At 34.7% G+C, this 18,650-nt stretch overlaps 1 protein-coding gene across 2 annotated transcripts in view; it reads right to left on the bottom strand.

The window, feature by feature from the left end:
- Positions 1 to 18,650, bottom strand: part of DPP10 (dipeptidyl peptidase like 10) — an 800,949-nt gene that overhangs the window by 155,988 nt on the left and 626,311 nt on the right. For both annotated transcript variants that reach the window (XM_070768724.1, XM_070768732.1), the window contains exons 6-7: positions 17,643 to 17,695; positions 17,461 to 17,542 (exon numbers count right to left, since the gene is read on the bottom strand). In XM_070768724.1, coding sequence (XP_070624825.1) covers positions 17,461 to 17,542; positions 17,643 to 17,695 — 135 coding nt within the window. The remainder of the gene's footprint in view (positions 1 to 17,460; positions 17,543 to 17,642; positions 17,696 to 18,650) is intronic.

Genomic DNA, 18,650 nt, shown 5'->3' with positions numbered 1-18,650 from the left:
TAATTTCACTCTAACCAGATTCTCTAGTGACTAACATAGCAGATTCTAAAGACAAGCTACTTATTCTCTAAAAACTCTAGTGGCTTTTTTTTACACAAGAAATGTTTTCTACATATTACTAACTTAATTCTTGAAGGTCTTCACCTTTGGGGGCAAAATATGCTATCAGAACTGAATTCATGCTAACTGAATTACTTAATACATATTTTATTAACCATATAATTAAAACTGGATCAACCACCAAAAGAATATACCCTGGTTTTAGAAATAAAATCCATAAGAACTAGAATCACAAAAACTTACAATGATTTAAAAAGAAGTTGAAACAATTGTATATTGTTAATCACTTATAAGGCAACTTCAGAAAAACTGGTTTCAACTTATAAAATGTAATAGGAACAAACATGTTTTATAAAATTAGCATTTTCTTATGAATGCATGATTCTACTAATTCTGATTGAAGAGAATAAATAGACTATCACATACCTCTACATATTAAAATTATTTAACTGATAAGTTGATTTGTATTAGTCAACTAACAACTTGAAGTGCCTTGCATAAGTTACCTTTGAGGAAATTCATGCTGCTGCTGCTGCTAAGTCGCTTCAGTCGAGTCTGACTCTGTGGGATCCCAGAGATGGCAGCCCTCCAGACTCCTCCATCCCTGGGATTCTCCAGGCAAGAACACTGGAGTGGGTTGCCATTTCCTTCTCCAATGCATGAAAGTGAAAAGTGAAAGTGAAGTAGCCCAGTCGTGTACGACTCTCTTAGCGACCCCATGGACTGCAGCCTGCCAGGCTCCTCTATCCATGGGATTTTCCAGGCAAGAGTACTGGAGTGGGCTGCCAGTGCCTTCTCTGAGGAAATTCATAAGCTCATGTAAAATATAGAAATGCTGTAAATGTAGTTTTCTAACCCCTCAACCACTTTTATTGTTAATCGTTGTAAGCAGTCTCACATGTACATACATTATAAGGTCAAAGCGTATCATCATTTTTGCTTTTAACAGTCATATGTTTTACACAGAAATGAAGAGATAATTTAGTGCTTAGTGTTTACTCATATGCGTAACATTTCCAATCTTCTGCTTTTCATTCCTGAAGATCTAAGTTTCCCTCTGGTATCATTTTTATTCAAAATAAAGAAATTTCTTAAGCATAGATCTGGTGATCAATTTTTTAATTTTTCTTTTACCTGAAATTGCTTTCCTTTCACCTTGATTTTCCATGGTTTCTTCAGAAAGTCTGTAGGTATTCTTTTTTGTTTTTTGTAGGCATTCTAATTGTCCCTTTGTATGTTTTATATTGCAGTGTTTCTCTGGCACCTTCAACATTTTCTCTTTTACTTCCGTTTTCAGTAGTCTGATTAATTTATTCCCAAGATGGTCCTTTTGGGTTCCCCAGGTGGCCCAGTGGTAAAGAAGTCACTTGCCAATTCAGGAGATGAGGGTTCAATCCCTGGGTCAGGAAGAGTGCCCTGGAGAAGTGCATGGCAACTCACTCCAGTATTTTGCCTGGAAAATCCCATGGACAGAGGAGCCCGGTGAGCCACAGTCCATGCCGTTGCAGAGTTGGACATGACTTAGTGACTAAACAAAAGCAACATGGTTCTTTTGGAATTTACTTTTTTTCTTGGGGGTGGGAGGGGTGTTACTGAACATCTTGAATATGTGAATTTATAATTTTTATTAAATATTAGAATTTCTGATTATCACTTCCTCAAATATTTTTCCTGTCTCATTCTCTTCTTTTAAAATATTGGTTAACATAAAATTTGACTTCTTGCAGTTTTATTACTAGTTTGTGAGGCTCTATTTTTTACTTTTTTTAAAACCTTCTCATTAATTTTTTCAGATTAAATAATTTGTACTAATCTGTATGTCACTGCTCTCTCATTTTATTTGGCTTTAAATCTCATTCAGTTAACTTTTTTTAGGTATTGTTTAGCAATTCTAAAAATACTTTTGCCTAGAAAATCCCATGGAGGGAGGAGCCTGGTAGGCTGCAGTCCATGGGGTCACTAGAGTCGGACACGACTGAGCGACTTCACTTTCACTTTTCACTTTAATGCATTGGAGAAGGAAATGGCAACCCACTCCAGTGTCCTTGCCTGGAGAATCCCAGGGACGGGGAAGCCTGGTGGGCTGCCGTCTATGGGGTCGCACAGAGTCAGACACAACTGAAGTGACTTAGCAGCAGCAGCAATTCTAAAAATGTCCATTTTAGCTTTTTAAAGATTTTTGTATATATGTGTATAAAATATTTTATATATGATAGGTAGCTAAACAAATAAATAGAGATGGAGATACACAGGTTTTACATATTTTGTATATATATATATTTCTTTGTTGATACATTCCATCTTTTCACTTCTTCATGCATTTATTTTTGAAACACTCATGGAACACAGAAGGCAACTTTGAGGACCTTGCTTGAAAATTCTATTCCTTCTTAGTCTCTGACAGTCATGGTCACCAAGGGACTCTTTCTCTGGGTCCTGTCTGAAAGACAAAGATGTTTACTTTCAAAGATTCAGCTCACTACATGTCCACCTCTGCCTCAAATATAGCTACTCTTAGGATAGAACCCTAAAGGAAACATACAAAATGAAGAGTTTGCACCTTGAGTGTCACTTTACTATTATTTTTTGCTCCCTTCCAAAAACCTGCTCACTTTTGTTTAGGCTCCAGCATAGTTTTCTTTTTTGTTTTTAATGTTTTGTCCAGAGTTTATAGTTGAATTTGCATGAAGACTATAAAAGTTCAATCCTCCATATCAGGTTTGAGAAACCACTTATTCAACTTTAAATGGAGAATGCTCTGGATATGGAGGCTGAAAGAAATTTTCCAGTATAAAATTTATCATATTCCTGGTGTAATATATATAGTTTCTTTTTCAGATTGAATTCATTGGTATTGGGTAAGTAACATAATTTTTAAAGTTATAGTGGTTTAAATTTGAGGAAGATTCTAGTTCTAAGAATGAAAGATCTGACATACTAATAGATACACATCATTATGGTTCCAGGGACAAGATAGGACTTTTTTTTTAAAAATCAGATTTAAAACTAGTTAGAATATAGTATAAATTTTCCAAAGGAAAGTTACTTTGGAAAATATTCAATTTGGATAACATAAAAAGAACTCAAAAGTGAACGTTTATTTACTATTTACTATTAGTGAACAAGTTTATTTACTCTTAAAAGCCAAACTTGGATTCATGTTGATGTATGGCAAAACCAATACAATACTGTAAAGTAATTAACCTCTAATTAAAATAAATAAATTTATATTAAAAAAAAAAGCCAAACTTGGCTATGTTCACCCCATGTTCTTGTTTAGTTCTGGGTACATAAAGTGTGATTATTAGAATAATTTTGAATGGATAGAGATTTGAGTACCAATTTTTAATATAATTACCTTCTATTCTTCCCCCTTGTGGCTCAGCTGGTAAAGAATCCACCGGAAAAGGGGGAGACCTGGGTTTGATCCCTGGGTTGGGAAGATCCTCTGGAAAACAGAAAGGCTACCTACTCCAGTATTCTGGCCTGGAAAATTCCATGGACTAGTATAGTCCATGGGGTCACAAAGAGTAGGACACCACTGAGCAACTTGCATTTTCATTTTCACCTTCTATTCTACTTTTCATATTAGCGTACCTTAGAAACAAGACAGAAATATCCACGTTCCGAAAAAGTTATACCACTTCGCTTTTAGAAAGACCTATTAGATTAGTTCCTGTTTTCACTAATGGAAAGAAACCCAGAGAACTTCTGTTTTAACAAAACACAGAGAAAAGCTCAAATAGCGTTCTGCCTTTGCTTTGCAGGGAGGGCATCACAAAGGCAGAGCAGACAGCTATCAGTGAGCGTGGCGCCACCTAGCACCTCCCTCAGGAACTACATCCATGTGAGACAAGCCATCAGAGCTCTGAACAGTATGAGCAAGTGTATCTTGATTAACTTTGTGAATCCATTAGCAAGATGTGTCCTCTGGTAATTGCTTCTTAATTTATGCCAATTCATCTCCTAAATAGGGGTTTCACAGGAACACTCTACTTCCTCATAGTAGGTTAGCCGGTTAGTGACCAAAATCATTTAATATTCATCTTCAATATCAGCAATTTTTTTTCTAACAAGTAGAATTGAAGATGCATGCCATGGTTGCTTTTCATTTAGCTTTATATATGCAATTTTTTTATGTCCTTCATTCTTTCTCAAACTAATTTCTCTTCTAATTATTAAAACAATATAATAACATCAAATATTTTTAAAGACTAAATTACCTATTATACTGCTACTCTAAACCAGGAGTTATTTTTTTACTAACATATATCTCCTTGATACATTTTTCCCTGATTAGGTTTCATACTGTAGCACAGGTGAAATCTCATTTTATATATCCATTCCTAACATACAGTACACATATATGTGTAATTTTGTTTTATTATATGTATCAATAAAAATGTATTTTATTTAAAAATAAGACAAGTTCAAGAAAATACAATAAAGTAATATTAAAAGTCTCTCTCAAACCCCAGTTCACTCTTACGGCATAACTACTCTTAGAATGTCTTGTGGATTCTAGAAATATTTAAATTATATATATATATATATAATTAGTGTTGTTTTACTTACAATAATGAGCATATTTATTAATTTAATTAACTTTTATTAGTGGATGGCACTGAATATCTGCACATGTGGAAGGATCATATTAGTTTTAATGGCTTAATATTTTATATTTCATGCACCCTAATTTATTTCACTAGTCTCATAATGATGACTTAAAGTTGTTTCTATTCTTTTATTAATTTTTTAATTATAAATAATATTACAGTAAGTTTTCTGATGTCTTTAGACATAGGTATGATATAGCCACAGGATAAAATCTATATTTAGAATGGATAGATACTATATTTCTTAATGGATATACTCATGGCCCATTAAAAATGTGTGTTTCTGTGTGTGTGTGGTTTATGTTTATTTTTTATTTCTAATTTAATTCCTTTATGGCCCAAGAACATACTTTGCTTGAATCCCATTATCCTATACTTATTGAGACTTTATGACTTTATGACCACTTTAAGTGCACTTAAAAATGCCCTGTATTCTGTAATTGTTGGGTACTGTGTCATGATTGATTATGTTGATTAAATCTTTTATATCCTTACTGATTTTCCATATAACTATATGGATTTTCCATAAGACTATATTTTTTATAAGACAAGCATTGAAATTACCAGCCAAAATTGTCAATTTGTCTCTTTTTCTGAGTTTCTGAAATCTGCTAAAGAGTATATTTGCTTTCAACTTTTTCCTGGCTCTGGAGAATTATTATTATTATTTCATGTTCCTTAAAGACAATAGTTTAGGTTATGGTCGATTCATAGTATCATAAAATATAGAGTTTCTTTTCACATGTTCAGTATCTTTGTCGTTCTTAAAAAGGAGAGCAAGGGGAGAGTTCCTTTACCACATTACAGAAGGATACCTGGAATTATTTATGACATGAGGAATCTTGACATCAATGTAGACCAGTTTTCTCAGAGAGTTCTCTTCATGCCATTTTATGAAAAAACAGCAAATCACTAGAATACTGAACTTTTCCTAATTGGAATCTTCAAACCTCATGGTTTGTATAGGATGGTTTCATATCTTATGATAAACACTACTATAATCTTATTATTAAAATTTTTATTTAGACCGTTAAGGGAGTATGACTTGGCAGCACTGTTGAATAACCCTGTATGGTTAAAAGTAAGAATAATAGATATACAAGAGCTTAGCTGCAATGAAACAGAAAGAGACTTATATTTAAAAACCTTCATTGATCATCATCTATGTTGCTATTCCATTCAAATGGTCTGCTTAGCAGGATCTGTTCAAAGTAGTCAGTACATTGGATTATGTATGGTCTAGATTTTTAGTTTAAAAATCTGCAAACCTAGAATGTCTCTAGCTCTAACACCATAATATACTATTTAATTCAACATTAGGAGCAGCATGAGACAAGAAGTGCCACAGAAATTATTCTTTATGTTGGGAAACAAACAAATAGGGAAAAATGATATGGCTGTTGCATTTATCTTATTATTACTAAATAACTCAAAATTGTTTAAATGTAAGTTAAGGGAAACATAGTGAGTTTTTATTACAGTGAATTTTTATGGTTATTCATTCTACTTCAAGTCTGCTGACATATATTTATAGTTTATTTTTTTCAAAAGATGAGATGTTTGGAAATAATGTATAAATTACGTTTCTCTTATTAAAAGTATAAACAAAATAATTCAAGCATGATTCCATACCAGTCTACTCTATTTCTTTTCAAATTGAGAATTTCCTTATAGTCCAGAAGATGTCTTTAAGTAATGGTCTAAATCTTGGTATATAACTCCAAAACTCAGTTGGTTGGTTACTGCCTCCAAGAAATTGCTCCATCACCTCAGAGAGGACTCCCCCTGCAAGGTGAGGTCCATGTTAGAATTTTCCTGTTGCAGGTGTTTCCAAAGGTGAGTATTTTCATCTTTAAGTTTATTTCCTTTGAGTTCCTAGAATAGATATTATGCCATTTATACACCTAATAAGTAACAAGTTCATAAGACCTAGTGAAAAGCTCTATAAAATTTTATAATTCATACTGGTTAAACCAAACTAAGCATTTTAAATCAGAATAAAGACTACCACCTCCGCCCAGAAGAGATAAGTAAAATTTAGATATTCTGTCATTAAAATTGGCACTTTATATATACAATATTGATTTCCATTGATTTTCCCAAATGTTGAATAAATACAGCATACATAAATGGTATTCTCAAATGGCATAGAGTGAACTGATGGTGTTCTTTTCTTGTTTTTAGTTATTAATAGTATTATTATTAAATATAAGTTTGGTAGTATTTCTAGTCACTCTCTAAATCTAAGTCAGGGCTGGCCTCACTTATAACTGTCAGTATCTAAAAATCTTCCACTTTCACATACTAGCACAGGTTATAACATCTTCTCTAAGCAGTTTCTTTTTTATTATTTTCAATGAAAAATTCATGCTACTAACTCCATAGTTCAATGTACAGTTATACATGCTATGAGAATTACAGAATTTGAACTCTTGCTTTCAGAGAATTTGTTTAAAAACCAAAGCAGTCAAAGAGTTTGTTTATACACCAAGGCAGTCATCAAAGTCAAGTCACCTCTTACTTACCAAGTGACTTCTAATACTGCCAGTGCAAACCCTTTAAAAGCAATACAAGTATAGCTAACAGTACATGAGTTGCTAAGTTTTCTCCTCACACTGAAATAAGCAACACATAACTGAAAGAAAATAATCTGAAATATGTGCTCATAAAGGATAGGAATTTCATTTTCCATTTCTTTTGGAAATCTGTGAATTTGGTAGAAAAGTCGTAAATATGCTGCTTAAATAATTAGAAGACACTAAGAGATTTATATGCAGAGTACATCATGAGAAACGCTGGGCTGGAAGAAGCACAAGCTAGAATCAAGATTGCGGGAGAAATATCAATAACCTCAGATACGCAGATGACACCACCCTTATGGCAGAAAGGGAAGAGGCACTAAAAAGCCTCTTGATGAAAGTCAAAGTGGAGAGTGAAAAAGTTGGCTTGAAGCTCAACATTTAAAAAACGAAGATCATGGCATCTGGTCCCATCACTTTATGGCAAATAGATGGGGAAACAGTGGAAACAGTGCAGACTTTATTTTTGGGGGGCCCCAAAATCACTGCAGATGGTGACTGCAGCCATGAAATTAAAAGACAGTTACTCCTTGGAAGGAAAGTTATGACCAACCTAGATAGCATGTTGAAAAGCAGAGACATTACTTTGCCAACAAAGGTCCGTCTAGTCAAGGCTATGGTTTTTCCTGTGGTCATGTATGCTGTGAGGGTTGGACTGTGAAGAAGGCTGAGTGCCAAAGAATTGATGCTTTTGAACTGTGGTGTTGGAGAAGACTCTTGAGAGTCCCTTGGACTGCAAGGAGATCTAAGCAGTCCATTCTGAAGGAGATCAGCCCTGGGATTTCTTTGGAAGGAATGATGCTAAAGCTGAAACTCCAGTACTTTGGCCACCTCGTGCAAAGAGTTGACTCATGGGAAAAGACTGATGCTGGGAGGGATTGGGGGCAGGAGGAGAAGGGGATGACAGAGGATGAGATGGCTGGATGACATCACTGACTTGATGGACATGAGTCTGAGTGAACTCCGAGAGTTGGTGATGGACAGGGAGGCCTGGTGTGCTGCGATTCATGGGGTTGCAAAGAGTTAGACATGACTGGGCGACTGAACTGAACTGCACTGAAGAGATTTATATTGGATAATAGTGGAAATTACTTTTCCTTTAAATTATATATTGTAATTACATAGTTTTCCACATATACACTTACACTGTTATCTTATTTTACTTCTGTGAGAATGTACTTTCCGTCTCATTTGCCTACATGATGTATGTAGGTATGTGGGAGCATGTATTCAGTGACTCCATCCTGTCCAACTCCTTATGGCTCCATGGACTGTAGCCAGCAAGTTTCCTCTGTCCATGGGATTTTCCAGGAAAGAATACTGGAGTGGGTTGCCATTTCCTCCTACAGGGTGTCGTCCTGACCCAGGAATTGAACCTACATCTCCTGTGTCTCCTGGATTGCAGGCAGATTCTTTACTTGCTAAGCCATCAGGGAACCCCTGCTAACATGATACATTAATGTAAACACGTGCTTGAATACAATGCAAAAGTATCAATCAAAATGCTTGAGATATTTTAAGGGTATTTTTGTTGTGATTTTTTTTAAACCCAATTATCCTATTTTGGTTCATCAGTTACTACTAGTCAAAATATTAATTATAGAAAAATAGTATACTTTTTGATACTGATTTTCCTTATTCCAAACTTGAAGTGAGACCCATTAGACCTTAGGTAAATCTAGTACTAGAATGTAGTAAGAATCACTGCTTTTATTATCTCATGGAAATAAAAACACAAAAACATTTTGTTCCAGATAAATGAAAAAGTCATCTTGCTTTCACATATTGCCACTAATGAAAATAAATGCAGTTTTTAAAAAGGTCCAACTTCATTTATATGAGAAAAGTTTATCACTCCAAACACTTGAAGATGTTATGGTGTAAATTTCTTGGAAGTTTTCCTGCACCAAAGTACTCACTAGGAAAAAGCACCATAACACACACAACACAGCAAAAATTAACTTGAAATAGATGTTGTTTCAGCTTCCCAGATGCCTCAGTGGGTAAAGAATCCACCTGCAATGCAGGAGACACAGGAGACGCAGGTTTGATCCCTGGGTCAGGAAGATCCCCTGAAGAAGGGCATCACAATCCACTCCAGTATTCTTGCCTCGAGAATCCCATGGACAGAGAAGACTGGCAGGCCATAGTCCATGGGGTCACAAAGCTTCAGACACCACTGAAGCAACACCGCTGAAGTGACTGAGCACACACACACAAACAGACCTTGACTCTCAGTGGTTGCTTTTCTTTATTTCTATGTCCCCTCTGGTATGCTGGTATGCTGAGACTCTAAACCATGACATTTTTTCCAAATGTACATGACACCAGCAGCAGGGAGTGAATGTGCGTATGAGTATGCACATGTATATTTTACATTTGCAAATGCTTATCGTATATCTCTTGAATATATCTTAATGATATTTAAAATGATCACTTTTATACTGGAAAAAAAAAACAGATAATAGCATATGAAGCAAAATCGTGTTGATTTATAGTGGGGGACATGAGATCTCAACGACATGTTTGAAAAAATGCTAACTTACACATCTGCTTTTAAACCAAGAAGGATTAAGGTCAACTCTAAAGTCAATAAAATAGTTCAAAATGTTTATTAATTAAAATGTAAGCAAGTTACGCCAAAGAAATTGAAACCGTTCTAGAGAAACACTGGGCTGGAAGAAGCACAAGCTGGAATTAAGATTGCCAGAAGAAATATTAATAACCTCAGATATGCAGATGACACCACCCTTATGGCAAAATGTGAAGAGGAACTAAAAAGCCTCTTGATGAGAGTGAGAGAAGAGAGTGAAAAAGTTGGCTTTAAACTCAACATTCAGAAAACGAAGATCATGGCATCTGGTCCCATCATTTCATGGCAAATAGATGGGGAACAGTGGAAACAGTGTCAGACTTTATTTTCTGGGACTCCAAAATCACTGCAGATGGTGACTGCAGCCATGAAATTAAAAGACACTTACTCCTTGGAAGAAAAGGTATGACCAACCTAGATAGCATGTTGAAAAGCAGAGACATTACTTTGCCAACAAAGGTCCATCTAGTCAAGGCTATGGTTTTTCCAGTGGTCATGTATGGATGTGAGAGTTGGGCTGTGAAGAAAGCTGAGTGCTGAATAATTGATGCTTTTGAACTATGGTGTTGGAGAAGACTCTTGAGAGTCCCTTGGACTGCAAGGAGATCTAAGCAGTCCATTCTGAAGGAGATCAGCCCTGGGATTTCTTTGGAAGGAATGATGCTAAAGCTGAAACTCCAGTACTTTGGCCACCTCATGCGAAGAGTTGACTCATTGGAAAAGACTCTGATGCTGGGAGGGACTGGGGGCAGAAGGAGAAGGGGACAACAGAGGATGAGATGGCTGGATGGCATTACCGACTCAATGGACGTGAGTTTGGGTGAACTCCGGGAGATGGTGATGGACAGGGAGGCCTGGCATGCTGTGATTCATGGTGTCGCAAAAAGTCGGATACAACTGAGCAACTGAACTGAGAGGCAAAGAACCCTTGTTAATCACTTAAGATTTTAGTACAATTTTAAGGTAAATATCTAGTAGGTAAAAACACAGGTGATAGAAAATTTGACAGTTTTGTACTTGTATTTGGAAGGGCTTCCTTGGTGGCTCAGTGGTAAACTATCTACCTGCCCTATCTGAAAGATCCCCTGGAAAAGGAAATGGCAACCCACTCTAGGATTCTTGTCTGGGAAATCCCATGGACACAGGAGCCTGGCAGCCTACGGTCCATGGGGTTGCAAAGAATCAGACACTACTCAGCAACTAACCAACAGCAACAGTTTGTATATGGAGAATTACCTAAACATTATGTTTTTCAGAAATATATATAATAAAGTGCAGAAATGTGATTTCTTTAAATACCTAAGTTGTGATAAATTAACACACTGAATATGTTTAAAGCTTTATGCCACTGAAAGAACAGGTATGGTGATTATTGTACCCTAAATAGACTGAAAGAAATACTAGCAGTATCTAACAAAGAATCTATCTTATGCTGTGTTCTTATCACATGAAAAAGTAGAGAGCAGTAAAAATCTTTTGGAGGTGATAGATATGTTTACATTGTTTATGGTGGTGATGCTTTCATGGTGTTTACTTATTTTCATCTCATCAATTTTTATACATTAAATATGTACAGTCTTTTGTATGTATTCAATGCAAAGTACAGCCTTTAGTATGCATCAATTTTTATTTATATTCAATAAAGTGGCTTAAATAAATTAGGAGTCTAAATGAGATTATTTGTAAAATGTAATGAAATACACATAATTTATGTGTAATAAACACTTTACAGTTTTCATTGTTCAACTGCAAGCAAAGTTTCTCATTTTAAAACTTGATTTATTCATCTCTTAAATATGTTGTTTCTTATCAAATCAGTGCTAGGTTATACTAATGGCCTCTAAACCTAGCTCTCTGCCTTTAGTTACCTACACTCTGTTATAAACTTTCCTGCCAAATGTGTCTTTACATGTATGATATCTTTTCATATTATGCCATTCTCAAAACCTTCTTTGGCATCCCACTATCCATGGAGACAACAGTTAGTCTTTCATTAGTTTCTTATTAAATAAACCTTTTGCCTTGTGCTAAATGATTTTTTATGAAGGAGGAAGAGGGGATGGAAGATGAGGGAAAGACGGAAGAGAGAGAGGACAGAGACATTTAGCATAGTCTTTATTCCATCTGCCCTGGAAATGACTATAGGTCAGTGGTGGAAGATAGCAATGTATATAAATAATATAAAATATTTAAAATTTGAGGTAAAAAAGAAGAATGTTAGACTATTGAGGAGTAAGAAATTCACTTAGATGTAGACATATTGGGGAAAAAATTGTCAAAGAGGATAGAAAGTCTTTGACAAAGAGTTCTGAGGAAAACAATGGGTATAGAAAGGGAAATGTCTTAGAACATAAAGCAGCCCTGTGTCACCCTCTGCAAATTACAGAGTTTAGTTCAGGCAGAGCAAACTCTGTGCTGTGCACTGTGATGAAGTGTCAGGAGTCAGATGATGTGACACCTTAGTCACATCTTGTGAGTCACATCAGTGGCACTCTGTGTCACCTCAGTGACATTTCATAAGCTTGCGGCAGCTGTAAAGGATCTGCATTATTAACCATACCTCTGCAGGTGTGAATTAGAGTGGCTAGCCACTGAAGAAGGGATATTAGAAAATAAGCTGTAAAATGTTTTAGGGTAAAGATGATGAAATTCTGCACTAACTATGTTAATACGTGAAAGGACAAGTGAGAATCAAATGAATAGATATCATTTATTGTGTGCTTACTATGCTGTGATGGCTAATTTTATATGTAAATTTGGATAAGTTTTGGTGTCTCTTTGGTCAAATACTACTCCTGTTGTGAATGTAATTAAAAGGTATGCTTAGCATTTATAATCAGTTCACCTTAACTAAAGAATAATATGATTTGTCCTTTCTAATCAGTTGAAAACCTTAACAGCAAAAACAGGCTTCCTGAAGGAGGACTTCTGCCTCTGTTCTGCAGCTCAAGATTGTGATACTAAATCTTATCAGAGTTTCCAGCTGACCAGACTGCTGCCATAATTGCATGAGTCAAGTTTCCTATCTCTCTCTCTCTCTGAATACACATACACATACATATGATACATACACATATATACACATATACATGGTTAATACTGTTTTCTGGAAATCAACTTGTGCATATGACCTATCTCATTTAAACTGAGAATAGCTATGATTTTCTTTCATTTTTAAAACAAGCAAGCTTAACACTTTCAACCTTCCATAAGTCACAAAATAAAAAACAGAATCTGAGGTTGAACTGAGTTTTTTTTTCTAATTCTAGATAGCGTGTTTTAGTCAGTGAAATGTTTTTTCCTTATGTTCAAATTTCATTTGATTTTCAAAATCTTTCAATTCTTATGGTAGAATTATAGGTAAGTATAATTAATTTTTATATATGAATTTGTGTGTGTGTGTCAGTCACTCAATCGTGTCTGACTCTGACTCCATGGACTATAGCCCACCAGGCTCCTCTGTCCAAGGGATTCTCCAGGCAAGAGCACTGGAGTGGGTTGCCATTTCCTTCTCCATTATATGAATTTAGAAGAATTCATATAATTATAGGAACTATATGAATTTTCAAAATGTTTTACAATGAGTGATTTTAACTTTCATATGATGAAGCTATTTTGAAAAGAAAAAGGCTAAATCATCTTAAACCAGAATTTTTTTCAAATGAATGACTAATATACCTTTTCCTGTTTCAGGATCTATTATTTCCTTCTATAATACATTTGCTACAAGTAAAGTAATGTACTCACTGCCTTTTATAAATAATACATGTTGTATTGTGTCAGATTCTTTCCTCATGTAGTTAGATCCATCGAAGTTGTTTTCCCCTACACCTAGTGCTACTAAAAAATTCTACATCGTTTAAATTCTAGTTAAGACTTTCTTTATCTACGAATTATGCCTAACCTCTTTCCTTTCTTCTTTATAGCCAGGAGTTTATTTTACAGCAAATAAAATTTGAAACTGAGAATTAAAGATGAAAAATGAATTGTCCTTAGTTTATAAACACTATAAGACTCATTTAAATTAATTGCAATGGCTCATCTTTGAGAAATCATATTGAAGAGTTTGCTAATGGCTTCAAATATTGACAAAGCCTGTCATTCACATGAAATGGACCAATAGCTATTTGTAGAGATAACTCTTTAATGATAATGCATTGAATTTATGTTTACTTGCACAAAACATAACCTCAATAAGAATGGAATTCACTGCAAACTTTCCCAAATGACTTTGAAAAATGCCATTACACAGAACTTAACCTCATTTCTTCACAAATTTAGTGACATAAAAAGTCCTAAAGAAGTTAAAATTCAAGTAACAAAGTTTTTTTTTTATCTTTTAAAAACAATTAAATCTAACACCTCTAAAATCCTATATGCTTGATTGATACTTATTAAACATGATAGCATTATTAGTAAAGCATTGCTATTGTCAGCACTTTACAGATAAGGAGACTAAGGCATATGGAGATTAAGTAACAGTCTCAAAGATAGATGTATGAGGATTCAATCACCTGCAAAATAACTCCCTTGAGAAGATCTATGCTTTTTATAAACTTTTAGCACTTTTATGATTGTTTCAAATATGTTAAAGAATAATGAATCGATAGCAAATATGAATCATTAGAGAAAATGCATGCAACTAATACTACTTCATTGAGAGTATGAAACTTATTTTGTCATAAACTTTGGCACAGAATTTTTCTCCTCTCAGACTTGCAGAACAAGAGTCATTTATAGATTTGTCCCAACGACTCTGTAGTGCCACAAACATGAGGTTAACTTGGGTTTCTGTGTTCTGACATTTTGTGTTTAGAATCTGCTTCTGCCCTATGAACCAGCTCTCTTGTCAGCAGCAGAGGAAAGTGAGTAAGACTATAGAACTGCCCACTTCACCACTGCCGATAAACACATTGATTCTTCCCTTCTCTGAATCAGACCTGCACCTTTATATCTAGCATATTCTGTGCATTTTCTGCTGCCAGCTTTTAGGAATATCATAATGGAATGGATCTAGAGACAGTCTTACATAGGAATATAAACACACTGTTTTAAATGTTTCTAAAATAGACCCATGATAAAGACAAACACACTGCTTATAATCTATGGTATTAGAACTGTCAGGTAGTTAGAATAGAAAAAAATAGAGTCCAAGATAGCAGAACAACGCAGGTTGGGGGTGCCTACAAAAGAGGAAGTCGAGGACCTGAGTGAGAACCTCTGGTCCTGGGCATAAACAATCTGGTGAATACTTGAACCACCACCTATTTTTCACAGGATGTAACCCACCAGGCTTCACAGGGAGGAGACAGAAACGATAAAAAGGGAAGCCAAGAGGAATCAGGACCGCTTTAGGGGTTGCCCTGCACTTGCATCTTGGAAAGCCACTGCCCTTTGCCCCTGCCTGCTTCCCACCTGAGCTGTAACCAAGCTGTAACTATAACTAGTTTGTTGTTATTAATATGGTCTTCTGCCTTCTGTTTCATTGTTAAAAAGATCTGGAATGACAGACCACTTGTAGCTCAAACAAGCAGGATTTTGTTAAATATTACTTAGTATCTGAAGATCTTTTGATCAGACATCCATAAGTGACCTCTCCCATTCAGGAGTTGTTTCACTTGGTGTCTAATAAAAATAGTTTGCCCCCAAGTTTTAAAGCATCTTTTATCAAGTTTGCAATGACTGCAAGGTTTTGAAGGCAGGGAGGCCAGCCTCAGGTGGTTGGGTGGAGCCTCTTGGACAAGTATGCCAGTGACTGGGGTTCAGGTCCCAACCTCTAAGTTAATATTCCCAAATCTATGTCTTCCTTCTTATGGACATATAGATGGAATGCTTTCTCTAGGTCTGGCACCCTCAAAGCAGGTGCCTGGATTAAGACCTGTTTTAGTGTAACCTCTGCCTTCTTTTGAGGAGGACAGAAACACAGCAGTATTTTTTTCATTTTTAAATTACTACTTATTGTTTTTAAAATAATTTAATCAACCATTTAGAGTGGATATGACAATGAATACACTGTTACATAGGATTTCTTTATAAAATACAACCATAAAGATGCTTAAGCAGCTTCAAGTCTAACGTCTGGCAAATTTGTACGTATTTCTCTCATTGTTATTGACAAACTTTTGTTTTAAAAAGTCTTAAAAACTTAATTATGTATTAAGATAGACCTAATAGGCACATATAAAACATTGTACTTCCCACATGGAAAACGTCTGTAAAAGTTTATATTAAGCCATTAATCAACTCTTATTATTTCCAAAGTCAGTATTACAGAGACCTGCTTTTGAACTTTAGAACTCAATTTCAAATCCAAGTTCATAGTTTTGTAAATTCGAAAACAAACATCAAAATAACCCATCAGAAGTAAGAACATATGATCTATTTTCTACATATTCAAACCAAATTAGTATAAAAATATCACTATCAAACTTGAATGAATATTAAGGAAAATTTAGAGAAAATTCTAGTCTTCAGTTATTTTTTACAAAAGAAAAAGGAAACACTAACATTATACTAGGAAGGATAAAATCAATTCAATATTTGGCTTTTTGACAAGACAAATGTGAAATTTATAAATATCAACCAAAGCTGACCATGAAAAAAGAGAGAACAGAACCTACAAATAATATTAGAAAACACGAAAAAATAAATACAGAAACAAATGTAAAGCTTAAAAAAACAGAGAAGTTAAATGTATTATGATAAAAATTTGAAAATTTAGGTGAAATGGAATTTTATAAATGCATAGATTACCAAAACCTTAATCTTACAGTCATAATAAAATAATTAAAAAAAAATCTTTCCACAAAAAAAGAAACTATCACACCATAACTAGACACATCTGTAGGTTAGCTAGTGCAAAAAGATTTTAATAAAATAAAAAGTATAGAAATTGGAATAAAGAAGCAATAATGTCATTATTAACAAAAAATATGACAGCCTGGAAAAACTAGGTATTGATGAGGATAGGGAACAAAGGGAATTCTCACACTGTTGCTAGTAGGCATATAAACACACAAAAACACTTAGAAATCAGTTTGGCCATGTGTACTACTTTTGACCATGCTCAAGCCATGCACACAAGCAATACCACTTTCTGAGCAGTCTGCCCTTACAGTCTATATCCAGGCCTGCACGAGACATGTACAAGAATATCATGAAGCTCAAACTGCTTTTACATCAATCATTCTCTTTTTGAACTTGTGATAATTTCAAATTATGATGATGAAAAAACCTTTTCTTAAGAGAACACTGTCAAGTATAGATTTCTCTCTTAAATTTTGCTCTGAATTTTGCTTTAAGAATAAATAAAACATGATGTAACCGGAATTTTGCAGAACTGGCCTTCATATTCTTGGATCTCTTCTGGGTTTCATGATCAACTAACAGTTTAATCACACATTACTTTATAAATTTTTACTATTTAATTAATTGACAACATAATATTGGTACTGTTTGATATATTCTTAAATTGGAGTATTAGATACAAGATATTAAAGTAAATGGAAAACATCCATATAATAGGACAACTTTTAAAGACATTGCCTTCTATAGGCATTTCCCATAGGGCCCTGGCTGACAGTGTTTGGTGCATATTAATGCCTGTACTTACCAGCTGCTGCCCTTGGACACCCCAGGCCGCGTACTGCAGGACAGAGTCCTCTACTTCTGGAGGATTTAACTCCCAAACTTCCCTTGAAAAAAGGTAAATATTTTTATATGAACAAATTGACACCTACACCTACAGTTCAGTTGGACGGTTGCTCATGGAAACCAGATGATCAAAGAACTTACCTAGTGTGTATATTGTAGATCACATACGAAGCAGTATACGAATAATGAAAAATCTGAAACAAAAAGAAGAGTTATAGTTTGTAGCAAAGGCTCTATTTTAATGAGTATATATATATATATATATATGTTTTTTACTAAATTCTGGAAATGCAAAATTGGTTTTAGAGAGAATTCAAAATGTGATTCTTCATTACCTATAAAATAAAGTTCAAACCTTATTCAAGTTTGAATATCAAAACATTGACAACTCCAGTGTTTTGGTATTTGTATTCTACATGGTTTTCCTCTCTTATCATCCACTACTTCTCTTCACCTAGTCTATACTTCAGCTATATTAGATAAATTCCTTCTGTACATTCTGAATATCTCTTTTTTTAATTTTTTTAGGATATCCTAACTTCACTCAGATGAAAAATTTTCCTCCTTCCATTACAGCCTATCTAGAGAATTTCTCTCTCTCAAAGTTTACTTTTGACTCTTAGGCCATTTCACACCTTGTAGCATAAGTTAGATAAGATTCTAAGTACTTGTTTCCTTTTCCCACTGGAATCAGGTCTGGGTGTGTATTACCTTGGCATCTGCCATATTACCTTATATGGTATCATATTTGCCTGCAACATGCAATCAATATTTGTTGAATAATGATTCTGATGGGGAAAAATCTCTTGCAAATGGAAGTGCTTGTGGAGACAAAATGGGATAATACCCCAAGCACTTCATAGAAATATCTGAAAATTATATGTTAAATAATTGGTTGCAAGTATGTATCTTCAAGAGACATCTTATATCATCTAATAAAGAGTCCTGTTTCTTTCTAAAGGGCATCCTCCAAAGGATCACAGCTTCCGTGTTGAGGTGACATTAAGGACCATAGTGGATGATGCAAAGATATCCGTAAATGTTGGTTCTTATTAATTAAAGATGATGAAATAATGGAATACAGAGAAAATGAGGAAAATTGTAAAAGATAGGTTAGGGAGAGAGATGATAAGTTGTGACATTTTAATG

The sequence above is a fragment of the Bos indicus genome, chromosome 2, assembly GCF_029378745.1.
Source record: "Bos indicus isolate NIAB-ARS_2022 breed Sahiwal x Tharparkar chromosome 2, NIAB-ARS_B.indTharparkar_mat_pri_1.0, whole genome shotgun sequence".
NCBI classification, from domain to species: Eukaryota; Metazoa; Chordata; class Mammalia; order Artiodactyla; family Bovidae; genus Bos; species Bos indicus.
Note: the sequence above shows the minus strand (reverse complement) of the source record. Positions and strands in the feature narration are given on the sequence as shown.